The sequence below is a fragment of the Manis pentadactyla genome, chromosome 4 (genome assembly GCF_030020395.1).
Source record: "Manis pentadactyla isolate mManPen7 chromosome 4, mManPen7.hap1, whole genome shotgun sequence".
Lineage (NCBI taxonomy): Eukaryota > Metazoa > Chordata > Mammalia > Pholidota > Manidae > Manis > Manis pentadactyla.
The window spans coordinates 168776339-168803508 of record NC_080022.1 but is presented as its reverse complement, the minus strand read 5'-3'; the positions used below and the strand labels follow the sequence as shown (position 1 = coordinate 168803508).

The following is a 27170-nucleotide window of genomic DNA, read 5'->3' as shown; positions in this document are numbered from 1 at the left end:
TTTTTTGGAGCATTTTGTATGTGCCAGGTATTGGATCACCTAACTTTCTCAGCTTCTGTTTTTGCTCCCACATAGAATCTGCTCATCCTCCCTTGGCCAGTGGGAGAGAGGAGAGGAGGGGTAGGGGGCAGTCTCCTTTACCGCAGGGTTTGGGTCGTGCCATACTGCAGCCTTACTCCTCCAGTTAAAAGAGCCACCAGGGCAGGCAGGTGAGGAGGCCAAGAATATAGAGCAGCTCTCAGGACGTGGAGGGAAGGGCAGGCTGACCTCCCTTTCCTGCCACTGTCCAGGTCTTAGAATCCTCAGCATCTCCTCTCTCCTCCTCTCTGCTGTGTGTGGAGTGTGGAGAGGGAAGGCATCCTTAAGGATGTTAGAGAGGAAACTACTCCACAGATTCATTCAAATTTTGCCTTTCATTGTCCCGGCTGGTCTCTTTCTGGGCTCCTGGTGGGGACAGTGGGAAGACAGGCACAGAGAACTGTGGGGGATCCAGGAGCTGTCCCTGAGATGGGGCCACCATGTAGGTCTTTCCCCCATTCTCCCCTCCCCCAGGCAGATAGAAAGCAAGGATTCTAATGGGAAGACTGTTGGGGGAAGGGAACTGGTTTGGAACCCGCTGTGTATGAGTGTGTGGGAACAACTCACTTTCTTTTCCCATCCGCCTGCTGCCAATTAACTCCCCATAGTAGGGGGAACCCAGGCTTCCAAAGGAAAAGATTCCAGTTTGGGGAGGGGAATGACTCAGTTTCCCTATGGAGAGAGGGGAAGCTGAAACACTTTGTTCCTTGTATGCTTACCAAGTATTTCAGTGTTTCTGCCTGCATCAGGGTGTAGATGCCTTTCACTTTTCCTTCATACTTCTTTCCATCCTACATAAAGAATGTGCCCAACCCACTGGATACCCAAAACTCTGTTTCTTTCAGCCCCTTACCCCACCCAAGTCCCCACTCTGGCTTAGTGCCTTTTCTGCCACTGCTCTGGTGTTGCCATGTCACTCTGGCTGGCCCGCTTCCAGCTGCCCCTGTTCTCCAGCTAGACTACCCTTCCCCAGCCAGACCAGCCAACAAGATGAAGAGGTTGGGGCTCACGGATAAGAGAGTAGAGGCACAAGCTCAGCTTCTATCAGTGAGGAGGGAGAGGGAAAGGACAGCAAAAAACAGTGAAGTAAGTAAGAGGGCTTGTTGAGGGGGGCTTTGCGGGGGAGAGTTTCCTTGGACACCCAGAGGGGTGTCGGTATCCTCTTTCCAACTGGAGAATTATCATGGCATCTCATCTTTCTGGTGGGCAAGTCAGAAAGCTTGTGGGTCGTGGGAAGCTATTGTAATGTGGAGGGAAGAGGTTGTGTACAGAAAGGCTCTCTCTGATATTATAGGCTAGAAAGGCAGGGCAGTCAAAGTAGAGAAACTGAAAATGGCCCTTGCCAAGAGTCCTTGTACTCTCCTGGGAGCCCAGTCCGTGGAGAAACATTGTCAAGCTGCTGATGAGTGGCAGGGGGACAGGGAAGGCAGATGGCCTGACTATGAAAATTGCCTCCCCTGCCACTGTGAGGGGGTGAGGATCCCCCCACCCCCTATCAGCCAGGCTTCTTGCCAGAGGGAGATGGTTTGAGCTCAGAATATCACTATTTGCAGGGCCTGCATATTCCCCACTCCCATGTGGTCTGGACCTGACACCCACTAACTCAGTGAGGAGCAGTCACAAAGCTGACAGCTTCTCTGCAGAAGGGCCAGTTTGGGCCACGAGGGTTGGGAGGGAGTCATACTATCCATGAATGGCTCAGGTCAGGGCGGGGGGTGGGTGGGGTGAGGCTGCTGTGACAGCAAAGGAAAAATGAGAGGAGGGGAGCAGTCAAAGGTAGAGTGAGGGTCGGGGAGAAGAAGGGAGTGTGTGAGAGACTGCAGAGAAATGTGTGTGTGTGTGGCTGGGGGAGTTTGGAGGCTGAGTGGGAGGAGTCTGGGTTCCCTCTCCTTCCTGCTTTGGAAGCTTTGGCTACACATATTTGGCAGCTGTTTTGTATAAACTCCCCAGTGGTGTCACTTGGGCAGGCACAAAAGGGAGCAGAATTGAGGGGGATGTGGGTGGGAGTATGGGAGGGAGGGAGGCCATAGGCAGTAATGACCTTACAGGGATGTGATCTGGCCCTCCTCCAGCTGGGCTCACCCCTTCAGAACAAGAGTCCTCATTTCCCTGTTTAGACTATGCTCCAGATACCCAGGATCCTATTATTCTTTCTCTAAGGGCCACAAGTTTTTATCCAGAGCCTGAATGAGATGCTCTCCCATATTCATCCCCCTAATGATTGATTTTGCCACTGAAAGGGCAGTCAAAGAATGGTTGTTGGGAATACATGTGGAACTTGGACTCATAGATGGGGATATAAGACTTCTCAGGGTATGGATGGGCAGACTCAGGCCCCCCACCCTGAGTCATTTGTGGGTGGTAAGGCTCCTTTCCCATCCCTCATGGCCCAAACTGCCTCTCTTTGAGAGAGGCTGTCAACTCTGTGACTGCTTCTGACTGAGTTAGTGGGTGTTGGGTCCAGGCCACATGGGAGTGAGGAATATGTGGGCCCTGGGGATAGTGGTATTCTGAGCTCAAAATAGGGGTGACAGAACACTGACTAGGGCCTCCATGTTTACTCTCATCCCTGGTTGTAAATGTTAAAGGTGACCTGTGTACAGGACAGAACGGAGATGAGGGCTATGTATAGGGAGGCTCAGACATGAGAGCCAGAAGTGGGTAAAAACTGGGGAGGGGTGGAAGAGGGCTAATACCCAAAGTCCTGGACATAATTATCTACAATATGATTCCACAGGATAAGTGAAACATCACACTGTTTTTAATAAACTTAAAAAAAAGAATAGTTTTAGATTTATGGGAACAAATCTGAAGATAGTAGAGTGACTCCACATACCCCACACCCAATTTTGCTTCTTAGTAGCATCTTGCATTAGTATGGTACATTTGTTACAATTAACAAGCCAATACTGATATACTGTTATTAACTAATGTCCATGCATCATTCAGATTTAATTTACACCTAATGTTCTGTTTCTGTTCCAGGATCTAGGATACCAAGTTACATTTAGACATCATGTCTCCTTAGGACTTCTTGGCTAAAACAGTTTCTCAGACTTTCCTTAATTTTGATAACCTTAATCTCAGTTTTCTCCTTACTTTTTCCCTGTATTCAAGCAGTATGCAGAACTAAGAGATTCAGGGAGGACTGCCAGATTCAGGGTGAAGTGATGATGTGTCAGTAACTGACAGAGCCTTGATACTGTCTCTGGAATACAGATGTGCAAATGAGAAGTCCGGTAGACTTAGGGGTGTAAAAGAACAACAGCAACAAAAGGTTAGGAAAGAGAAAACTTGTTGCAGGAACAACGCTACCCACACCTTTGAGGTGCCTATTAACTAGCGGGTATTGAAAGAGTGATTGAAATGCCCGGTCGATAGTTACGTCACTGGGAGCCGCATGATTGCAAGTGGCCCTTCGAGAGCCCTTCCCCATCCGCCCCTGCGCCTGCTTGATACCTCAGCTCCTACAAGCCTACCAGTAAAGAAGAAAAACCATGTGGGCTAACTTCACGGCTAGCCCCTTCCAACCAACTACAATTCCCAGAAGGCATCGTGGAGGGCGCTTTCTCTTGCTGCATTCCTATTGGTTTGTGCGTGTTACGCCCATCCAATAGAAAACTAGCTCTTTGATAAGTGCCAAAATGGCGACACCTAGGACCCAGAGCTAGGCTGTGCGGTAGGCTCAAATTTGGGCGCGGGGGGGCGATGAAAAGGAAATAGGGAATTATAGTTTCAGAGTTGGGGAAGGTGGAGGACTTGGGGGGAGGAAATCTGGGTTTGGCTGAGGGTCGCAGCCAGAGCTAAGGGCGTAATTGGGCAACCGAAACTAGCTTAACCCCTTGCTGCCCTCTTAACTTTTTGTATTAAGCCCCTTAGACTGTGGTGTCTTAGTGGTCCAGTTTCTTAATGATCAGTTTATGGAAGAATGGTTCAGGAGGGAAAAACCTAACAGGATCCCTGCCTTGCTCCCATCCCCCTTTTTTCCATTCTAGTTCCTCTGCCTCCCTTAATTCTTCCCTGTTCAACTCTGCCCTTCCCTGTTCTTTTCCCTCAGAATCACGTCTCCTTCTCTAGCTGTTTCTTAAAGCTGACTGCCGGTGGCCTTGTCTCCTCGAAGTGAAATCATGAAAGTGGTGAACCTGAAACAAGCCATTTTGCAAGCCTGGAAAGAGCGATGGAGTGACTACCAGTGGGCAGTCAACATGAAGAAATTCTTTCCCAAAGGAGCCACCTGGGACATTCTCAACCTAGCAGGTCTCAAGTGAAGTAGGAAGGAAGAATGGGAGGGCTAAACCTAGAAAAGTTTAACCACCTAGTCTTACTTTGTTATTCCCTTTGCAGAAGCACTACTGGAGCAGGCCATGATTGGACCTTCCCCCAATCCTCTCATCCTGTCCTACCTGAAGTATGCCATTAGTTCCCAGGTAAACTGTTCCACCTGTTTCAGAGAGGTTGAAGTGAGGTTTGATGGTAAAAGGCAGGGTACAATTAATTGTCAGCTCACACTTTGTAGGGAAGTTTGTTTAAACACATTACTTCTCTGAGCCTTGGTTTTCTTGTGAAAATAATAACACTTCATTGGTTGTGATGAATATTGTATTAACTTAATCTATCAATCAATATTCACAAACACTTGTATCTGCAGAAGAGTGCCATAGGCCCTGAGGATATAGCTGTGAACAAGACCTGATCCCAGCACACAAGAAATTTAGTGGGTAATACAGACATGTGAGTAAGCAGTCAGCCACAGGATGGGTGGTGACTAGCCTACCATATAGGTCAGGTTGGTACTATGGGAGTATGTGGGGTGGGGTGGGGGTGAGGGTCAGCGCCTAACCCAGTCTGAACAGTCAGAGAAGGCTCTCTGGAGAAGTGATGTTTAAATCAAGACCTGAATGTTGAGTAGGAGATAGCCAGACAGACTGATGAGAGTGTACAAAGCAGAGAGAAAAGCATATGCAAATGCTGCAAAGCAAAAATTGGCATGATATTGTTTAGCAACTGAAAATAGTTTAGTATGACTAGAGCAGCATTTTTGGGCTTAGGACCCTTTTTTATTCTTACAAATTATTGAGACTCCCACAGAGCTTTTGTTTATATGTTTTATATCTATCCATATTTATATTTTTAAAATGAAAACTGAGAAATTTAAAAAGTACTTATGAATTTCTTTAAAATGACAATAAAAAAATCTATTACATGTCAACCTAAATAACATTTTATGAAAGCCATATTTTCCAAAACAAAAATTTAGCAAGGCAAGTGGCATTGTTTTATGTTTTTGCAAGTGTCTTTAATGTCTGGCTTAATAGAAGGTGGCTGAATTCTCATATTTGCTTCTGCATTCAGTTTTTGGAGTAGGCTATTTTGGTTGAAGTACAGGAGGAAAATCTGGTCTTACACATCTGATACTTAGTTTGAAAAGGGAGGAGTATTTTAATAAGCTTTTCAGATAACTGGATATCCTTTTATATACTAAAATTCAACCATACCAATGAACTTTTAATACTCTTACATTAAAATCCATTGGTCTCTCTCTTAGACTCTGAATAGACCTGTTATCCATACACGGTTTTATGATATTATGAATTGGACATTTGGAATGTATCCATTCCTAAGTTACACAGGTATTCCATTGTTCACACATTTAATTATATATCATCAACATATCTTGGAGCTTCTGGAACATTCCATATACATTTGTGAGAGAATGAGAATGAAAAAAGGTAAATAACATCTTAATAGTATTTTAAAAATAGTTTTGACCTCAGAGACCCCCAGGGGTCCCTGGATCACGTTTTGAGAACTGCTGGGCAAGCCTTTAAGGAGGGGACGGGTTTATAGAGAGAGACAGAGGTTAGGTCATAAAGGACCTGTGGTGATGCAGAGTCTGGACTTTATCTGAGGGTGTCGAGTAATCATTAAAGGGTTTTAAGTGGAACAGTAGTGTGATAGGATTTATATGTAATCCTATGCAAAAAAATGCACAGATCTTAAGATTAATTCAGTGAGTTTTAGCAGTTGTATATACCCATGTCACCAACATCGAAAGTAAGATACGAACATTTCCATTTTCCCAGAAAGTTCCCTTCTGCCCCTTTCTAGTCTGTTATCCTATAACCACTAAAGGTTTACTTATCACCATAGATTAACATTGTCTATGTCTAGATTTCATAGAAATGGAATCATGTAGCATCTTCTTTTGTTTAACATACATGTTTATGAGATCTATGTTGTGTGTATGTCAGTGGTGGGTTCTTTTTTTAAATTGCCAAGTAGTATTCCTCAGTTGGCACATGGTGCTGGTACTTCTTTTTTCCTCTTGGCTTTATGTCCACTTCTCATGTTGTACATACTCATCTACTTTACTCTTTTTAACTGCTGCATGATGTTCCTCATGTACTCTAATTTAGGTTTTAATTTTTTACTGTTACAATCACTGCGTCACTGGACATCCTTATATTTCCCTCTCTGCATATCTGGGAATAGTTACCTAGGATAGCTACCTGGAAATGGAATTGCTGGTTTGAAGAGTACTCACATTAAGTTGTACTAAGTCCTGTCTCTTGCCCTCCAAAAGGATTTTAGCAGTTTACACCCCTCCATAGTGCTTGGCAGTATTTCCCCACACCTTTCTTATGCTGGACAGACTCTTTTAAGGCTCTTTTCTAGGGAGGCAGAAATTGCATCCTGTTAGTTTCGATTTCCCTGAATGTGATGTTGAGCACATTTTTTCATATGTTTATTGGCTCTCTGTAGCTTTTCTGTGAATTACTTAGGTATGTCACTTGCCCACTTTTCTATTGTTTTGTTATTTATTTATTTTTGGTAAAAGCTTTATTGAGATATAAATTCCATATTGTACAACTTACCCATTTAAAGTATACAGTTTACTGGGTTTTGGTATGTTTAGCTATCACCACAGTCAATTTAGGACATTCTCATCACCCCAAGAAGAAATCTTCCTGATTTTTAAGTATCTTTCAGTATAATCTATCTTGTAATCCTTTCTGTTACATATATTTTAAATTTTCTATCACTTAAAAAAAAACACTTTTTAATTACCATACAGAAATTTTTAATGTTTTGTTGTCAGATTTAATCATTCTTTTCCTATATGTCTTTTGTCTTGCTTAAGGGCTTCCCTGCTCCAAGGATCAAAATGTATTTGTCTCTAATTTTTGCCAACATTTCCCTTCTATTTTTTACATTTATTTTGTCTGATGCATTTAGAATTTATTGTGTGGTAATGACGAGATCCAAATTTTTGTATCTATTTTTCGAAACAGATGGACATTTGGCTCAATTGCCTTTATTGAGTAGGTCATTCTTTGTCACATCTTAAATTCTTATATAGACAAAGTGTATGACATTCTAGTATATTTTATTTCATTGCTATATTTGTTTTTTACACCAGTACTTTTCTATTTTAATTGCTATGCAGTTATAGAATGTTTGCTATCTGGTTGGGCAGGTCTTCCGTTCATTGTTTTGTTTTTCAAAAATTTCCTGGTGTTTTAGGCATTTTCTTTTCCAGACACATTTAGAATCAACATTAAATTCCTATAAAAAATACAATTGCATTTTGATGTGGATTTTTTTGACTTTGTGAATTTGGGGAATTGGTGGATTAATTTTAGAATGATCAGTCTGGCTATAGTTTGAAGAGTGTGTCTGAGGGAGGTATGGCAGAAGGCAGGAAGACCATTTAGTCTGGCATGTTTTTTCTCTAAAGGACCAGATAGTAAATACTTTCTGCTTGTGGGCTGTATGGTCTCTGTCACCACTAGTCTGTCATTGCAGCTCAAAAGCATATGTAGACAATATGTAAATAAATGTACATGCTTGTGTTCTGATAAAACTTTATTTCCAAAAAAGGTGATGAACCAGATTTGGCTCATGAGTGATACAGTTTTCCAACCCCTGATTTAGGCTATTACAGTAATTCACATAAGAGATGATACTAGCATAAACTTGGTAAGTGGCAGCAGAAGAAAAAGATAAATTCAGAACAATTTAGGAAGTAGCATCAGGATGATTTGGTGGGCATGAGAGAGATGAAGAAATCAAGACCAGTGTATAGGTTTCTGTTTTGGGCAACTAGATGACTGATGGGACTGGGAGGAGACAGTGGGAGTAGATTGCAAGGACTTTTGTTAGGGTCAGGATGCAGGTGAGGGGTGGCGATGACGTGTTAGATGTGGGCCTTGTTAAGTGTTGAGGTGCCTGTGTGGGCTGTCACCCAGAAGACCTTCAGAAGGCAGCCGAACATAAGTGTCAGGAACTCAGAAGAGGTCTAGACTGGAACTTTTGATGATTTACCACAGATGGTAACTGGGTAATTGAAGCAATGGGCAGGGATGAGATTGTGGAGAGTGAGCAAAAAAATGGCCCAAGTCTAATTCCTGAGGAACCAGTCACATTGAAGGAATACCCATAGGAAGAGAATTCCTCATAGGAATCTGAGAAGAAGTAGTCAGTGAGGAGGGAAGAAAAGCAAGAGTATGTGGCATCAAGAAAAGCCAAGGGAGGAGAGGACCACAGAATGAGGCAGTGTTCCCTGGTGTTAGATGCCAGGAGAGGTCAGTGAGGTCAGAACTGAGAAGTATCCACAGGGGGTGGTGAACAACAAGAGTTTGTTGATGAGCTTGGTGAGAAGATTCACAGTGTTAAGGACAGAAGGGGTTGCAGTGGGATGAATTGCGAACGAATGGAAGGTGGGGAGGTAGAGACTATGAATGTAGAGAAATCTTATGTCTGAAGAGCAGGAGAGAGAGGGTGGTGGTTCTTTGGAAATGTGGGGTCTGCGGGGAGTCCTTTTAAAAATAGAATCGAGATAGGAAAGGCAAGAGGGGGAAAGAGGTTAAAATAACAGTGAGAGAAATAAATATATATGAAGGACCTGTATGACTGTAAAATGCTATCCAAAATTAGTAATTTATTCTTCTTTCAGAGTCAAGAGGGCTCTTTGGTCCAGTGCTGTGCATGTAGGGGGCACTTAGGAGGAATTTTAGGTGTTGAGTATGAAGAGCAGAGTCAGTGAGACAGCAGCTGCAGAGTCAGTCTGGGCCAGGCAGGCGTGCAGTGAGCTGCAGAGATCCCAGTCTCAGGAACATGGTACTATAGAGCTTCTCCATTGGTGGGTATACTAAGGCTGGAATAAGTTAAATCCTGCTGTGAAAAACAGTTCACCATGTGGGAAGTGTTTTTAGGCCTCTAGAGTAGCAGTGCTTTACTGAGACTGTTAACAAAAATTCACTGAACAGAATTCTGAATTTGGAGGCCATAAATTGATAATAACTAACGGCATCCTCAGAACATACAGAACTGGGGACTTCTTCTCTGGTAGTTTGGGGTCAGTTTCTAGTGGGAATATCCAGCTCCCCCTTCAGGTTGCTATCCAGCAACGTTCAGTTCTCTGCTAAGCTCTTGCTCTGGGGACATCAGTTATACATAAATAAACACCCGCCTGGAACGTCATGGCCTTTCTGCCCCCAACTTTCTGATCACTGTCAGATCGCCAGCTGTGCCTTCACAGTGCATCCCGCTGAGAAGAGTGGCACTAAACACTGATCATGTATCTAAGTCCTCTATGTGTTTTGCTCCTGTTTGTCCAAGAATACTAGTTAAAGATGTCTGAGCAGAGAGCAGTCTCATCAGGTGATGGGGAAACTGTACAGGGAAGGCATTGCCATGCATGTAAAACTCACCATACTGAGGTGGTTGAGACTGACTTAGCTTTCTTCTTAAATCTTTGGGAATTTCTGTTCCTCTAGGGAAGACAACCCATGAGGCAGGTGATTATCCTGACAGTTTCTGCCTTTGTATTCTGCTTTTTCTTTTTGTTGTATTTTTCCACTTTATGATTTTGAGTATACAATTGTAACTCTTTTCTACAGGATTATTTGTATTTTACTGGCATGCTGTAATTACTTTTTAAAAATATGATAACGCAGAAGACTTTCTATAGAATTTAATTTCATTCAGGACAGATTATTTCTCTTGAACCTATACTTCCAATGTTATAATGGTGATGAATAGGTTTCACTAAAATAAATTTGTTTTAAGGTACAATTTTTTCAGAATGCTAGTTACTAGAATTCATCAATCCAAAGCACTAAGAACTTACTGAGGGCCTACTATGTGCTAGGCCCTGGGCTGGGTGCTAGAGAAACACACAAAAATTCAGTACTATTTCTGTTCTCAGGGAGCACACAGTTCAGGTTGAATTTCTCAAGACGCATTTTGGAAATACTAGTTAGATGAGATTTCTTGGTCAAATAAGTTTGAAGAGGGTTGCTTGTTTCAGCTCCAGTCATCTTAGAGATTCTCATTGTATACAAGTATACTATGACTCAGAGAAGTCCTACTGTAAAGTTCTGTGCTAAACAAACCTTTTACTGACTTGAATGTAAGTCATGAAACCATAAAACTCTTAGAACACAACATAGGCAAACATCTCCTGAATATAAGCATGAGCAACTTCTTCCTGAACCCATCTCCTTGAGAAAGGAAAACAAAAGCAAAAATGAACTCATGGGACTACATCAAACTAAAAAATTTTTGTACAGCAAAGGACACCATCAACAAAACAAAAAGGCATCCTACAGTATGGGAGAATATATTTGTAAATGACATATCCAACAAGGGGTTAACATCCAAAATATATAAAGAATTTACACACCTCAACACCCAAAAAGCAAATAACCCGATTAACAAATGGGCCGAAGATATGAAGAGACAGTTCTCCAAAGAAGAAATTCAGATGGCCAACAGACACATGAGAAGATGCTCCACATCACTAATCATTAGGGAAATGCAAATTAAAACCACAATGAGATATCACCTCACACCAGTAATGATGGCCAGCATCGAAAAGACTAAGAACAACAAATGCTGGCAAGGATGCAGAGAAAGGGGAACCAAACCCTCCTACACTGCTGGTGGGAATGTAAGCTAGTTCAACCATTGTGGAAAGCAATATGGAGGTTCCTCAAAAAACTAAAAATAGAAATACCATTTGACCCCGGAATCCCACTCTTTGGAATATACCCAAAGAATACAATTTATCAGACTCAAAAAGACATATGCACCCCTATGTTTATTGCAGCACTTTTTACAATAGCCAAGATATGGAAGCAACCTAAGTATCCATCTGTAGATGAATGGATAAAGAAGATGTGGTACATATATACAATGGAATACTATTCAGCCATAAGAAAGGAACAAATCCTACCATTTGCAGCAACATGGATGAAGCTGGAGGACATTATGCTCAGTGAAATAAGCCAGGCGGAGAAAGACAAGTGCCAAATGATTTCCCTCATTTGTGAAGTGTAACAATGAAGCAAAACTGAAGGAACAAAATGGTAGACTCACAGACTCCAAGTATGAACTAGTGGTTACCAAAGGGGAGGGGTGTGGGAGGGCGGGTGGGGAGGGAGGGAGAAGGGGACTGAGGGGTGTTATGTTTAGTACACACAGTGTGGGGGATCATGGGGAGAACAGTGTATCACAGAGAAGAGACATAGTGGATCTGTGGCATCTTGCTGCACTGATGTATAGTGACTGCACTGCGGTATGGGTGGGGACTTAATAATATGGGTGAATGTAGTAACCACGTTGTTTTTTCATGTGAAACCTTCATAAGAGTGTATCTCAATCATACCTTAATAAAAAATTTAAAAAAATAAAAGAACCTTTTACTTTAAAGAAAACTCTTTTTTGATGTTTATTCTAGGGTTTTTCAAATTTATACCACACAGAAGCTCTGTGTTTGTGCATGTGTATGTGTGTAAAATTTCTTAATATCTTGAACCTTTGGAATATTGTCACAAAGAACTTTCTACAGTGATAGAAATGTTCTGTATCTGCTCTGTCCAGTACAGTAGCCACTAGGCACGTATGACTGTTGAGCACTTGAAATGTGGCAAGTATGACTAAGGGACTGAGTTTTTATTTTTTTTTATCTTTAAATTTAAACAGACACACGTGTCTAGTGGTTTCTGAATTGGACAATGCAGCTTTGGAAGCTTCTTTGGGAAATGCTTATTTAAGGGTATGCTTTTCCTGGTTCATTCTACAAACATTATCTACCATAAGTTCATGGTGGTCCCTGACTAAAAGCATCCTTGTCCTCAAGTGGCTCCCAGTTTGATGGGAGCAAAGCCACCTGGCTGTGTGATAATGACTATAAGAGGATTACTTCGAGCACAGAGAGAGGATTGCAGCTTTGGGTCGGAGTTTGGGATTGATCAGAGAAGGTTCATGGAGGAGTCCTAGAGAATAAGAGTGAAACCCACTACCTATTTCAAGGTGCAGGTACTACTACCTGTTCACTGGAGGAAATGTTTATCTCCAGTTCTTCTCCAGATAAAAACACTCTTAATAGAAGTTGCACTGGTAAAGTAAGCTCATCCATTCTTGTCAACTCTTCTGCCCTCCAGCAGTCAGGTGAGCCTCATACCTAGTGGACACTGAGTGGCATGTGAACATGGGTCATGGTGCCTTTGGATGTATCAGAATCATCTCAGTGAGTTTATGCTAATGATGTCATTTACAATGAGTCCGATAGAAGCAGGAATGAGGGCAATGCCTAGAGTTACTGCCTCTGTTTCAGTGAGTTGAGGATGGCCCCTTGAAGGGGTCGGGGTTTTAAGAGAGCCACAGCAATGGTCAGTGGCAGTATTTGTTCCTCTCAACTATGCGACACTACTTGTCTGACCTTTATCTCTCTTCTTTCCCTCCAGATGGTCTCCTACTCCTCAGTCCTCACAGCTATCAGTAAGGTACGACCATAACCACCCAGGAGCCAGGTGGGGACAGGGGGAAAGAGATATGAAGTGACAGGCAGGCAGCACATGATGCCCCTGGCAGGCATTGCCGCCTTCTATTGGAGGGAGGGGCTTCCTGGGAGGTGGGGGTGGCCATTAGAAGCCAATTTCCACTGTTGAAAAGATGCCAGGTCTGCAACCTGAGGTTGGAGGAAAGATGCAGGCACCCTAAATGTGCCATCTGCCTCATTTGGGAGACCAGGGGTTGACTGGGGTATTTTTGTAGCATTGCCACTGTTCTTTCCACAGTTCGATGACTTTTCCCGGGACCTGTGTGTCCAGGCTTTGCTGGATATCATGGACATGTTTTGTGACCGACTGAGGTAATGGCAGGAGGGAGGGGCTCGCAGCCTTCCAGCATTATCTTAGCATAAGAGAGAAGCTCCTAGCCCACAGACTGAGACAAACCCTGTGGGCTCCCACACTTCTTGCCACCTGCTCATCAGCACGCACCCATCTCCATCCTTTTCTGCATATTCCCGTAGGACAAAAATGCCTCTTCTCTATTTAGAATAGCTCATTTGAAATCTTGTCCAGTGCAAGCCAGTGGGGCTGTCTTCCCCAGGACTTTGCTAGTTTCCCAACTCTTGTCCTGAGTAGGGGAGTGCCAAGCATTCTGGGGAACACTGGTAGGGGACAGATTTCAGCCTTTGGAGCAGAGACAGATTGCGTCCTTTCCTGCAGCTGTCACGGCAAAGCAGAGGAGTGCATCGGGCTGTGCCGGGCCCTGCTCAGCGCCCTCCACTGGCTGCTGCGCTGTACCTCAGCCTCTGCGGAGCGGCTCCGGGACGGACTGGAGGCCTGCACTCCAGCCGCTGTGGAGAAGCAGCTTGCCATGTGCCTGCAGCGCCTGGAGAAGACCCTCAGCAGCACCAAGAACCGGGCCCTGCTCCACATCGCCAAACTAGAGGAGGCCTGTATGTCCCCTGGTTCCCCTGGGCCCCACCTGCCATTGCTCCCATAGCCGGTTCTTTAATTGAGAGGGTATGCCATCCCACTTCTTTCCAGGAGGATCTGAAATCATCCCACTTCCTTTTTTTTCTCCCCATAAGCATTGCATACATCCCAGGGACTTGGGCAGGGTGGCACCCGAGCCAATCAACCAACAGGTATTTACTGAGCATTATTATATGCCCAGCACTGTGCCAGGTGCTGGGGGTGGGGGTGGGGGGCTGTTGAAGGAGCATGTGGCAGGGTCCCTGCCTTCAACAAGTGTACATGCTAGTGGGGAGCAGGACTAGTGTGTAACATACATGGAAAAAAACTGGAGGACAGACAAGCACACTTTCCATCCTCGTGTTGTTCTCCATGTAACTGTTCGTCTAAAAGCACATGACTCTTGTGTTGGAGTGTTGGCCTAAAACAGCCTTTTAAATGTGTCTGTCTGTTGTCAGACCTGTTGTGCCGTACACCTCTTGACCCAGGCACAGATGCTAAATACTAGAATACTCCAGAGCCTGAGGTCAGACAGCTCACTTGGTGGGAGGGAAGACTCTGGTATTTCTGGACCTGGGGCCCGAAGGCCACAGTCTTGCTGTGGCTTGGGACCACTATGGATCTCTTGTTCTCCAGTAATGAGAATGCTAGAATGAGTTACACCCAGGTCTTAAGGGCCTGGTTGGAGAACTTGTTACGCAGTTAGTATATTTATTACTTTTTCAAGTATGTTGTATTGCCCTGTGAAAAGTCCAGAAAGATGATCACTCCATAAAAATGGGCTATGTTGATGGTTTCTTACCTATCTTGGCCACTTAATAAATGTTTATTGGCTAAAAAAAAATGAATGAATATTTAACAATTTTAATGGCTCTCAGGTCTTATCTTTTTGTTTTTTCCCTGTGCTAAGTGGAGGCTAATGGGCTAGTTGGTGCCATTATTCATCTTTTGACCCTCTGGAGTTGTAACTAGGATAAGTAACTTATAATTCAGTGCTAAAAAATGCAGTATAGACCATGAGTTCAGGCATTTAGGGGGAGAGATCAGTGGGTTTAACCAGTTGGGTAAGTTGTTAAAGGATCTGGGACTTGAACAGAGTCTTGAAGGATGGTGAGAATTTGAGAGGTGGAGATGATTAGGAGGGGCACTTCAGAATGGGAGGGCAGGGAGGGTGCAGGTCCAGATAGGGTATGGGTGAACGCAAAAGGCTGTGAGAATCCCGCTTGATTGGGGTAGAGAGTGATGGCCACCTGCAAGGCTGGCCCACTCCTGAAGTGGCCTGTGGCTGCCTCCCTGTTCCAGCCGCTGGACTCCACACCTCCACACCCCCCACCGCCTTTCTCCACCACTGCCCGTGTTAGACCCTACCTCGTCTCCAAAGTCAGCTGCATACATCCCCTAGAAGTTAGGCCCCTGGGAATAGTTTCCAGGGACTTCACTGTTGGTGCTCACCCTTCTTCTAGAAACAGTGCATGCTGCCCTCAGGCCCCTGGCCTCCATATCACCCTTAGGGCAAGCCTTCCTGTATGGTTTTATGGGTCTAAGGGGTGTCAAAGTCAAGGACTTTGGGGCCAGTCTCTCCCTGTCCTGTTTCCCATCGTGTGTCTGCATTTCCTTTTGTTCATCAGCCTCCTGGACTGCCATTGAACATTCTCTCTTGAAGCTTGGGGAGATCCTGGCCAATCTCAGCAGCCCCCAGCTCCGGAGCCAGGCTGAACAGTGTGGCACGCTCATTAGGAGGTACCCAGCTCCCAGGGTGATTGTGGTGGAGGGAGAAAGGAAAGGCCGGAGTGTGGGTGAGACGCTATGACCCCAGCCCTGCTCTCACCTCCCCTGCAACACTCCTTGGCTCCTCGAATATTATGCCCTGTGTGTCTGCTCCCCTCAGCATCCCCACGATGCTGGCTGTGCACTCTGAGCAGCTGCATAAGACTGGCTTCCCAACGGTCCATGCGGTGGTCCTGCTCGAGGGCACCATGAACCTGACAGGCGAGACCCAGCCGCTGGTGGAACAGCTGATGATGGTGAAGCGCATGCAGGTGGGAAGCCCAGAGTCACTTCCTTCTCCCCAGGCGGGCTGGCCATTTGGGGGCAAGAGGAAGGATTTTTCTGGTTGTTCTTGGAAGAAATAGGGTCTCTCCTGATTCATGGAGGAAAGTAGATGCCCATCCTGCCTGGTCCTGCCATTTCACCTGCCATCCCTGATTCTTGCGTTAGAGTCAGGGAGTGCAGTCTCTGACCGCACATGGCCCCCAGGGGCCTTCAGAAGATGAAGGGGACAGGCATCCTCTTAGGCATCACTCTCTGGATCTTCAACAGCATATCCCCACCCCACTTTTTGTCCTGGAGATCTGGAAAGCTTGCTTCGTGGGGCTTATCGAGTCTCCTGAGGGTACGGAGGAGCTGAAGTGGACTGCTTTCACCTTCCTTAAGGTATCTGGCATGTGGGCACCACAGAGAGCCAGTCTAGGAATGGTTTCAGGAAAGCAGCGACACCCTGGCCCTTTGCCCTGTCTTTCTCCCTGCTGGCATTGTGCCCAGCCTGCCAGGTCCCCCCAGCACAAGTTCCCATCGATTATCTTCTCTGAAAGTCCTTGAGCTATATTTAGCCCATTTGGCAAGGCCCTGCCATTTCTTAACACCCAGGTACTGTTCAGCTCAGTCATCAGCCAGCTGGGTGCAGGTCAGTTATGGGAGCCAAGGAAGCGGGCCTCAGTCCTTGAAATGGCAGCTCCACTTTTAGCTTGTGGCATTTCCTTATTGAGCTAGCAGAAGTGTGGAGTCCCTGTGGCCTGTAGGCGGTGGGCGCCAGGCTCCTGGGTACCTGTCAGCTTTCTGATTTGGTTCTAAGAGTCCTTTCACCTCCAGGGCAGGAGTGTTCCTGTCTCTCTGCCCAGAGCAGGGGTACAGAGGGGATGCCTTTAGTTTTGGGTGAAAAAGAGAAGAAATTGAGCTTTCTGTTTTCCCTCTGCTTACCCTCTAGATTCCACAGGTTTTGGTGAAGTTGAAATATTCCCATGGGGACAAGGTGAGTTTAAGAAATGAGATGGAGGGGTAGCATGGGAGGAGGTAAATCCTTGTTTCCGCCCTGGAGGAAAAAGGGCAAAGGCACAGTCACTTAGGCGCTAGCAGGGCAGTAGTGTGTTCTTGTGCCCGGGGCAAGGCTGGAAGTGTGTGTCCCTATGCCTCTGTGTGCATCCACACGTGTGCCCAGTCTCCAGATGAAAGGCAGCCAGGCCCTCAGGAGGCAGGGTTGCCCAAGATGATCAGGGCCGGGGGGACCACGCAGGAGCACTGACGCTTCATATTTCTCCCTGTCCAATTGCTGGAAGCCAGTGGTGGGCCTGGCAGGGTTGTAGGCTCTTACGTCCAGTAGGGTGTTCTTCTGAGCCTGCATCCCAGGCAATGGGTGGAATGGAGGACCTAGAACCCGGGTGGCAGTTTCTGGCTCTTTATAGGACTTCACCGAGGATGTCAACTGTGCTTTTGAGTTCCTGCTGAAGCTCACACCCTTGCTGGATAAAGCTGACCAGCGCTGCAAGTATGAATTCCCCTGCTCACCCTGCTCTCCCAGAAGGTGCTCTGGGCTCTTCTCCTGCTCTTTGGTGCCAGAGGAGCCTCAGGGCATCATCTCCTGTTTGCCCGCTTGGCTGGGGCAGAAGGCAGCAGCCCCATAGTTGCCGAGTGCTTGAGCCACGTTAACTTCCCTCAGGCGCCTGAATGTTCTTCATCCTGGAGGAGGGAGGATCCGGGGCAGGGGCCCATTGCTCCCACCTCGTGATACTCCCCCCTATTTGCCTAATCCCCTCTCATCTTTTCCCTCACAGCTGTGACTGTACCAACTTCCTACTCCAAGAATGTAACAAGCAGGGGCTTCTGTCTGAGGCCAGTATGACCAACCTTATGGGCAAGCGGTAAGTGTGGTCCCTTTGGCTGGCCCACGGTCCCCTTGACCTCCTCCTCTTGTATCTACCCTGGGCTGCTGCATGGCTCTTGCCCTTGTGTCTGGAGTTTGGGTCACCAGTGACTGGGGCCATGCCTAGGTTTACCAGACAGAGGAGACACCAGTTTTTCTGCACACCAAGGGTTTTCTTTGTGAGCAAAGTAGACATCCTACATCTTCCTTTAATCTTAAATGAGCCTTTTAAATAGATGTAATGACCAGTGATCAGTTCAAGAAATTGCGGTATTAGATATACTTTGGTAAATGTCACCCTGCCCCCAGAGACTTCCCACCTCTTGGGGGCCTGGACTAGTGAGCAGGTCAGGAATTTCTCTATTCCTCTTCCCTTCTTTTGGCCAACTGGTTATGGCCACAGTGCAGCAGACCGGGAACAGGCGCCCCAGGCAAAGTCAGGAGAAAATGCCAACATCCAGCCAAACCCCGGGCTGATTCTCCGGGCAGAGCCCACTGTCACAAACATCCTCAAGGTGAGTGCGCCCATCTTGTGGCGCCATCTCTTCCCTCTTCCAGTTTTTGCCTCTGCTTCCAGACAAATAAACAGAGGCCACAGACCTTCTGACTTTTATACATAATTACTTGGAAGTAGAGAAAGGGAGAAGGCAAGGGAAGCCACCATTGAAAACAAACATGTTGCTGTCAGTTGTCAGCGAGCCCTGTGCTAGGCGCCTTCACTTGCTCATGTGGAAACAATGGAGAATCTCACATTAACAACTGGGCACACCGGGGAGCAGTGGCCTTGCTCCCCCCAAATCCACCACCCTCATCCCAGTTCAGCTGAGAGGGACGTATCAGAGAGCAGGGATAGATTTGAGGAACGGTTTTCCAGATTGGAGTCAGAAAGATGTAGGTTAAATTGTAAGTTGTGGTATCCTATTTGATGGACATATACAGGGAGGGAAACTGCAGCTAGGCTGTGTGTAGTGGGGGGTGGTCTTCAGCATCCTTCAGGACTCGATTTCCTGTCATGTCCCCAGACGATGGATGCAGACCACTCCAAGTCCCCAGAGGGGCTGCTGGGGGTCCTAGGCCACATGCTGTCTGGGAAGAGTCTGGACCTGCTCCTGGCTGCTGCCGCTGCCACTGGGAAGCTGAAGTCCTTCGCCCGGAAATTCATCAAGTAAGGAAGGCCAAGCCCCGTACCAGGGCCAGGGAGGCATGTCTCAAGGAGGAGCTAGCAGAATAGGGGTGAGGCGCTGGGGTCTGGGTCTCTGCAGAAATGTCCAGGGCAAGGCAGAGAGCATCCTAGCTGGAGACCTGGGGAGAAGGGCTGGTTCTCTGGATGTGAAGTGCTCTCTCCTCTTCAGCCAAGGATGAAGTGGTGTGTGATGAGGTGATGAGGTGTTAAACAGTAGGCATCGAGGGATCCCATGTTTGCCCGGTTGTTAATAAGGGGCTCTTGAATTCTGTTGACCTGGAATTTGATATATAGAATGTTGTTCCATTCAGTGAGTCATTCTCTAACTCTTGGAAATCTTTTAAAAATAGGTGGAAAGAATTATTTTTTCTGTAGCAATGGTGTTTAATTTTAGCCCATAATTTAGACTCCAGTGACCACCCCTCTGAGTTGGTGTAGTCCCTTGACCCTGGCTGCTGCTCAGCCCTCACCCTGGTTGCTGTGACCTGTCTCCATTCCTTCCACAGTTTGAATGAGTTCACAACCCACGGCACTGAGGAAAGCAGTGAGTTCAGCTCTGCCCGTCCCCAGACCCACTTGGCACTAAAGGAGGGGTGCCGAGGAAGGGAGCAGGAAGCAAGAGGGCGCCTTTGCTCATCCTGGGGAGGCTGTTTTTCTCCACTGAGCAATGACTGAGTGGAGCTTTCAGGGAGCCTGGAAAGAGGGAAAAGATCTCCCAGAGCCACCCTTTGTCTCTTTCCCTCCCACTTTGTGACCTGGTTGTGTATTAGGAGAAAGGAAGGGTATCAGGAGTCTTTGATTCTAAGGAAGGGATGATGTTCCAGTTGAGACTCAAGAAAAGGATTCTGAGCCTCAGGGCTTTGAAGGAGCCACTTGGTCCCTGACCTTCCTTGGGTCAAGTCCTGATCCCCTCCTGACCCAGAAAAGGACTTTGGTCCCTACCCTAGGCTGCAAGGTCAACCTTCTTATCCTTCACAGCCAAACCAGCCTCAGTTCGAGCCTTGCTCTTTGACATCTCCTTCCTTATGCTGTGCCACGTGGCCCAGACCTATGGCTCAGAGGTAAGTAAAAGCAGTCAGCTGAGGGGCAGCGAGTGGGTGGGGCAAACAGGAGGAAAATAACCAATAACTTCCTCACCTCATACCCCCATCAGCTTCCCGAGCCAATTACTTCTGCTGGCTGCAGAAGTTAGGTGTTCACCCAGGCAAGGTCATTTGGTAACATCCTGAATCCTTCAATGCCTATTCTCACTGACCACTAGGTGGCAGCATAGCACCCATTTTTCTCCCTGGAACCAATTTGTCTCCAGTTCTTCAGTCGCGGAAGGGAGAAGCTGAGGCTTTTGGGGGGTGGAAACAGAGGTGTAGGGCGCTGCACCATCCCCTCTCAGCTAGCAAGTCTCCCCTCTTTTCTCAGGTGATTCTGTCTGAGTCAAGCACAGGAGCAGAGATGCCCTTCTTTGAGACCTGGATGCAGACCTGCATGCCCGAGGAAGGCAAAATCCTGAACCCCGACCACCCATGCTTCTGGCCCGACTCCACCAAAGTGGAGTCCCTGGTGGCCCTGCTCAACAACTCATCAGAGATGAAGCTGGTGTCAGTGGTCAGGGTGCCCACTCCAGGGGTGGTGGTGGGGGCCGGACCAAGACTCTTTCCCTCAGTCTATCCCGCACTCCCCAGTAGTGATTTTTCTCCCACCCACAACCCTGTAGGCAGATGAAGTGGCACGAAGCCTGTCTCAGCATTTCAGCAGCCATCTTGGAAATCCTCAATGCCTGGGAAAACGGGGTCCTGGCCTTTGAGTCCATCCAGGTAGCTCTGCATTTCCAGCAGCCTTCTCTCTTCTCTGAGACACAGAATCAGTCTTTAATTACTTGTTATATTTTGGAAGAACAAGAGTACCCTTAATCCAGGAGCTCATGTTTAGATATTGATCTTTCTTGTAATCATAGTCTTAGCTGCTCCCTCCCACCCAGGTAACTGGGGAAATCAAAATGGTGAAAAGAGGTGTGGAGTGTGGTCCAAGGCTTCACTGGCTGCACTTAGCTGCCCACAGAGGCCCGGGAAAGTGATAGCCAGGGAAGAGGAGAGAGTGGCCCCAGTCACCCTTTTCCCCTCCCCCAGAAAATCACAGATAATATCAAGGGGAAGGTTTGCAGCCTGGCAGTGTGTGCCGTGGCTTGGCTTGTGGCCCACGTGCGGATGCTGGGGCTGGATGAGCGTGAGAAGTCGCTGCAGATGATCCGCCAGCTGGCAGGGCCACTGTATAGTGAGAACACCCTGCAGTTCTACAATGAGAGGTCAGTAACCCGTCCCTTCCCTTCTGGGACTCTACAGGTCTGCCATGAGAAGTCAGCGCCTCCAGTCACTAGTAATCCCTCTTCTCTTACCTTCCCAAACATTCCGCTTATTTGCTCACTCACACCCTCTCTCACTCACATTATTCACCAACTAACTCACTAAACTCAGCAACATTTAGTGTATGAACCTGAGCCAGGAGTGCTTATAATCCAGCAACTGCTGTGTCCCAGAAGTACAGACCCTAAACAGCTATGATTCCTGCCCTCCAAGAACTCTAGTTGTGAATAACTATCTTGCCAGAAGAACAAAGTGATTCTCTCAGCTGTATCGCTATCTAGGAACTAGGAACTATGAGCCCATCCTTCGATTTTACAGGTCATGGGCCTATCCACCCCTCTCAGCCCCCAGCAGGGCATCTTTTGGGACATTTTCCTGCCTCTGCTTTTCAAGGACTTGGAGGGCCTCCCTGGTGACTTCAGCTATGTTGTTCAGTGCTGTTGGTTCATTTACTTGTCAGTTAGACTTTAGTTTTTATATTTTGGCAAAAAATACATAACATAAAATTCACCATCTTAACTTTTTAAGTGTACACTTTAGTATGAAGTAATTTCACATTGTTATGAAACAAATCTCTAAAACTTCTTAATCTTATACATCTGAAATTCTGTACCCATTAAGTAATGACTCACCAATTCCCCCGCTTCCCCAAGCCTGTGGTAACTACCATTTTACTTTCTGTTTCCATGGATTTGGCTCCTTTATGTACCCTGTGTAAGTGGAATCATATAGTATTTGTCTTTGTGACTGGCATATTTCAGTTAGCACAGTGTCCCCAAGGTTCATCCATGTCATAGCATATGTCAGAATTTCCTTCCTTTTGAAGGCTGAATAATATTCCATTGTGTACAGAGACCACATTTTGCTTATCCATTCATGGGTCAGTGGACACTGGGTTTCTCCCACCTCGTGGCCACTGTGAATACTGGTGCTGTGAACGTGGGCATGGACCAACCCGTAAGTTAGAAGGGACACCTCACAGGGTAGCCATCAGGATGTCTAATAAGGGAGAAGTGGGAGCACTGAGCTGAAATGAGGTTGGGAGCATCTGTAGGTCACTCTGGTTTTCCCCTGCCTCCTTCTTTGTTCTTTTTTTCTTCCTTCATCATACTCTCCTCACACGTAATGGAGTACTTGTTCTGACATAATTCATTCTACATACCCTGACTCCTTTCTGAGTGAGGAATAGTGGGAAATCTGTGGCTCCATCATGCAGGTCGGAAAAGTGACTCTGAAAGTCATAGGAACTTTCCCAGAGCCAACAGCATTCCAGGAACAGTTAGCACTCAGCCCCAGCTCTGTGTTCACAGTCGAAGACTCTTCATGAAAAAATCCCTGGATGTACACTTCTATTTGCCCAGCTACCAAGGGCCGGGAAGAGCTTTGTGGGGCAGCCCTTGGGCCCCTGTTCTGGAAGTAAGAGTTTACTTTGGGAGCAGGCCAAGGCTGGGTGGGGACCCCCGTAAACACTCAGCCCAGAGGGAAGTGTTCGTATTTAGTTATGCCAGAGGATTGGCAGGGTTCAGGCCTGGGGGGTGGGGTAAATTGCAGAGAGAGAGACAAGTGTGTATATATCACTGGGATAACCTGGGGAAGGAGGGCCCCCCCTCCAGCCCTCCCTCCTTCCCGGGCTCTGTGCCCAGCAGGCTATAGTCCTGCCAGGAGCAGGAATGGTGGGGTCAGGTCTGCAAGGGGTTCACAACTTCTTCTACCTCCTCCTTCAGCATATATTGGGGTTAACTCCCCAGGAATATTTCCGTAACCCAACTCCTGGGAAATGTCTGGTCTGGTTGTTTCCTCCCAACCCCACCCTGGCTCTTGAACCTGATGTTACCTAAACCTCAGGTCCTGTCCCCTCCCCCAGGGTGGTGATCATGAGCTCCATCCTGGAGCATATGTGTGCTGACGTGCTACAGCAGACAGCTGCGCAGATCAAGTTCCCATCCACGGGTGTGGATATGATGCCCTACTGGAACCTGCTGCCCCCTAAGCGACCCATCAAGGAGGTGCTGACGGACATATTTGCCAAGGTGCTGGAGAAGGGATGGGTGGACAGCCGCTCCATCCACATCTTTGACACCCTGCTGCACATGGGAGGTGTCTACTGGTTCTGCAACAACTTGATTAAGGTATGGTACTTGGAGCAGGGTGGCTGTGAGCCAGACATACAGGTTAGGGGAGCAGGTGTCCTCAGGTACCAGGAGACACCGTAGAAAATACCTGGGAGGACCAGGCTCAGTCCTGTCCTCTGACTTCCCAACACCCAGTCTGCTCAGCCAGGCTTGTCTGAGGGGCCTCTAAAGTGCTGTGGCCAGATTCCTTGGAGTAGAGTCTCTTCCTCACCTCCCGCTCAGCTCCTGGGCTCTGGCGCGGAGTGAGGGATGGAACAGAGCGCCCAGGGCTCTCCCTGCGTGTCCTCCCAGAGAGCCGGGCTGGAAGGGCAGCAATGTCAGAGCCCCACATTCAGGACCCTCAGCTCCTGAATGCCACCTCACCTGCCCATCAAGGAGCTGTTGAAGGAGACGCGGAAGGAGCACACGCAGCGGGCAGTGGAGCTGCTCTACGCCATCTTCTGTCTGGACATGCAGCAAGTGACCCTGGTCCTGCTGGGCCACATCCTGCCTGGCCTGCTCACCGACTCCTCCAAATGGCACAGCCTCATGGATCCCCCTGGCACTGCTCTCGCCAAGTAGGATTCTATCAAAGCCTCAGGTCCCCACAGCCCAGAGTTGGGTGCCCCTTGCCTGGGTGACCCAGGGTAGCTGGGCTGTGGGGAGGTCATCAGATGGGGCCTGATGAGCATGGGCACAGAAGCCCCCTTTGGAGCCCCTCTGATTTTACCGTCTTTCCTGGAACCCTTTGCCAGGCTTGCTGTCTGGTGTGCCCTGAGTTCCTACTCCTCCCACAAGGGACAGGCGTCCTCCCGCCAAAAGAAGAGACACCGAGAAGACATTGAGGTAGGGGACCCCTCTGTTCACTTCTGGTGGGATTGTCCAGCAGACATTTACTGAGCCTCCTGTGGTGCGAGGGGCCTTCCCAGGCAGAGGCGGTCAGCGTAGTCCCTGCCCGTGGGCGGCTGTGTCAGGGCTCAGGACAAGCATCTGCAAGGGTGACTGTCAGGGCCTCTCTCTGGGACTGGGGGGATGGTGAGGGATGGACTGAGATGCAGAGGGAAGACGACCCTGCTGGAGATATTGAGCTTCACCTCTTTACTCTAATGACGGGAAATGTGAGGCTCCAGGGGTGGGTAATGGTGACTCTCCTGCCCTCCAGGATTACATCAGCCTCTTCCCCTTGGATGACATACAGCCCTCCAAGCTGATGCGACTGCTGAGCTCCAGCGAGGAGGACACCAGCATCCTTTCGAGTCCCAGTGAGTCTGTGGCCTGGGCTGGCTGCCTGCTTCCTTCCCTGGGAACTCACTTCAGCCCTGGAAGGCTGCTCTGCGGTAATGCCCAGCCACAGGCTTCTTGGCTGGCTGGTCAGAGAGTGTGTGGCAGGAGTTTGTCCCATTCTGTGCCCTATGGCTGCTGTTTCCTTCCTGCGAGACTGAAGACTGCTCCAAAGACTGCTGGGGATCTCTCCCTGAGGGCTGGAGCTCTTCTGCCCAGTCCCAGCCTAGTTCTGGCCTTGTCCCTTTCCTGCCTCTTTCTTACTGCAGGGTTGAGGAATTAACAAGTTACCCAAGTGAGTTCAGTGCTTCACAGTTTGCGCCATTGACTCACCAGCTGTGATTCCCCCTCTGCCCTGCCCCACATCAGGCCCTGAGGCTGGGAGCAGGCCCCGGGCTGGGACTTGGGGCTGCTCCCCACTCTTCCTGCCCGAAGAGCAACCCTCCTCCACCTGGCTCCATGGATGTCATTACCTTTACCTGCCAGGGGTTCCTTCTGTGCATGTAATTTTTCCTGTTTCCAGAGATTTTCTCCTGAGTCTGGAAGTTTCTCCCAGGGCTTTTAGGGGCTAGGGGACCAGCTGTGCACCTGAGCTGAGGAGAGATGCTGGGTGTTCCACCTATAGACTGCATGCCTTTGGTTGGTTTCTTAGCAAACCTGACTCTCAGTTTTGTTGTCTGTAAAATGGAGGTGTGAGGATTCAGCAGCTTGATCCTCGTATGGCCCCACGTCTGCCCGCAGCACCATCAGATGTCAGTTCTCTCACCTCCTTACGGAGAGCTCTGCGCTGGGGGTCCCACCTGCTCCAGGCGGGCTCTCCGAGACTGGTGGGTGAGGGCCTCCCCGGGAGCGCAGGTCTTGCATGCGGGCGGCTGGTTGCTCAGTGCTCCCCCCACCTGGCCCCACAGCCGACCGGTCCACGAGCAGCTCCCTGTCAGCCTCTCAGCTCCACACAGTCAACATGCGAGACCCACTGAACCGAGTCCTGGGTGAGTCCTGCCGCCCAGGCTCCTGAACCGGGGCCGAGGCCTCTGCAGCGGGGGGCCTCCTGGCGCCCCTCTGCCACCCTTTCCCCCCTCCTTCCTCCCTCTCCCCTAGCTGCCCGCTCTGGTGTCTCCTGGCTCCCAATAGTCCTTCCTCTGACTCGCCCCAGTTTTCCTTTCTACGCTTCCTTCCTCTTTTTGATGCTCCCATTCTGGGGGGCACTTTAGCATTTCCTTCTTTTCCCTTTTTGGTCCCTCCTTCTCCCAGAATCTAACCTCTTCTCAAACCCTTTTCATGGACTTCTTCTCCTTCTCCCCCAACCTCACTGCCGTCCGTACAGCCAACCTGTTCCTGCTCATTTCCTCCATCCTGGGATCGCGGACCGCGGGCCCCCACACCCAGTTTGTGCAGTGGTTCATGGAGGAGTGTGTGGACTGCCTGGAGCAGGGCAGCCAGGGCAGCATCCTGCAGTTTATGCCCTTCACCACTGTGAGTATTCACTTCCGGGCCAGGGGCTGGCTCCCCCTTCCTGATCACATGGCCCCAGCAAGTCTTAGCAGAGCCTGGGGCTCAGCGGCCAGCCCTCAGAATAGGGAGGGGGCCTTTGCCCTCCCTGGACTTTGCACCTACCGCAAGGGACCCTGAGAGCATCTGTCTGTCTGTCTGTGGCAGGTATCGGAACTGGTGAAGGTGTCAGCTGTGTCCAGCCCCAAGGTAGTTCTGGCCATCACCGACCTCAGCCTGCCCCTGGGCCGCCAGGCAGCTGCCAAAGCCATCGCTGCACTCTGAGCAGCCTGGAGGGGCCGCAGGGGCTGGCTGGGGAGGGTCCCAGGCCTCGGCGCCTCAGCAGGGGACAGTGAGGAAGGATGAGACATCATTGCTCATACCCACATGATGTAAGCCCTTGGCATTTCCAGATCTTTCCCCTACTCCTGACTTCTGACCTCTAAGACATCTCCCAGTGTCTGTCTTTCATAATTTCCTCTCCCTGCTGCCAGTACCTGAGGGTGTGAGCCCCTCGTTCCTCTACTCAGGGTGCTTTCACCACACCACATGGCCCTCATCTCCCAGGAGTGGGTTTCCTTCTGGGACTTTATAGGTGCAGCGCGCGCGCGCACACACACACACACACACGCGCACACACACACACACACACACGTTTTTGTTGTAATACATGAGGGAAGTTCACCCACCTACTTGTAAATAAAGATCCTGTGGATCCCTTTGTGACTCTAAGTGCTGGCAGTGCTTGTGTCCCATGGGTGGGGACAGTGTTTTTCTCCTTGGAATCTCACGTGCTGTGGCCTGGGGAGAGCTGAGCCCTGTGGTTGAGGAGAGGAGTTTGTGCCTTAGCAGGGGCAGCACCGAGCAAGGCCATGAGCAGCTTCCCTTCCTTCGAACCAGCTTGGGTATTAACGAGTCAGCACCCGCCTGCCACCTTCCCCCACTGCCCCAAAGTCAGACTGAATCTGAAAAAGAGGTTTTTGG

The 27170-nt window shown here is 48.3% G+C and overlaps 1 protein-coding gene and 1 non-coding gene across 6 annotated transcripts in view; both read left to right on the top strand.

The window, feature by feature from the left end:
• MED24 (mediator complex subunit 24) overlaps positions 1-26914 on the top strand; it is a 30823-nt gene extending 3909 nt beyond the window's left edge. Inside the window, exons 1-27 of one of the 5 annotated variants that reach the window (XM_036930424.2) lie at positions 3689-3757; positions 4136-4335; positions 4423-4505; positions 12831-12869; positions 13164-13237; positions 13599-13831; positions 13967-14023; positions 15479-15590; positions 15739-15889; positions 16170-16283; positions 16834-16878; positions 17309-17391; positions 17678-17764; positions 18170-18281; positions 18789-18931; positions 19456-19493; positions 19928-20010; positions 20366-20544; positions 20661-20760; positions 21073-21248; positions 23171-23435; positions 23814-23995; positions 24173-24263; positions 24580-24679; positions 25607-25687; positions 26023-26171; positions 26355-26914. In XM_036930424.2, coding sequence (XP_036786319.2) covers positions 4206-4335; positions 4423-4505; positions 12831-12869; positions 13164-13237; positions 13599-13831; positions 13967-14023; positions 15479-15590; positions 15739-15889; positions 16170-16283; positions 16834-16878; positions 17309-17391; positions 17678-17764; positions 18170-18281; positions 18789-18931; positions 19456-19493; positions 19928-20010; positions 20366-20544; positions 20661-20760; positions 21073-21248; positions 23171-23435; positions 23814-23995; positions 24173-24263; positions 24580-24679; positions 25607-25687; positions 26023-26171; positions 26355-26471 — 3024 coding nt within the window. In that variant the 5' untranslated portion in view covers positions 3689-3757; positions 4136-4205 and the 3' untranslated portion in view covers positions 26472-26914. Of the gene's footprint in view, positions 1-3688; positions 3758-4135; positions 4336-4422; positions 4506-12527; positions 12614-12830; positions 12870-13163; positions 13238-13598; positions 13832-13966; positions 14024-15478; positions 15591-15738; positions 15890-16169; positions 16284-16833; positions 16879-17308; positions 17392-17677; positions 17765-18169; positions 18282-18788; positions 18932-19455; positions 19494-19927; positions 20011-20365; positions 20545-20660; positions 20761-21072; positions 21249-23170; positions 23436-23813; positions 23996-24172; positions 24264-24579; positions 24680-25606; positions 25688-26022; positions 26172-26354 lie in introns of those variants that run through there. The other 4 variants (XM_036930429.2, XM_036930425.2, XM_036930428.2 and 1 more) reach the window with 4 other exon arrangements.
• On the top strand, positions 19746-19849 carry LOC118934776 (small nucleolar RNA SNORD124). The gene has a single exon (XR_005033590.1). It is a non-coding gene; the product is annotated as a small nucleolar RNA SNORD124 (small nucleolar RNA).
• Positions 26915-27170: the final 256 nt, after the last annotated feature.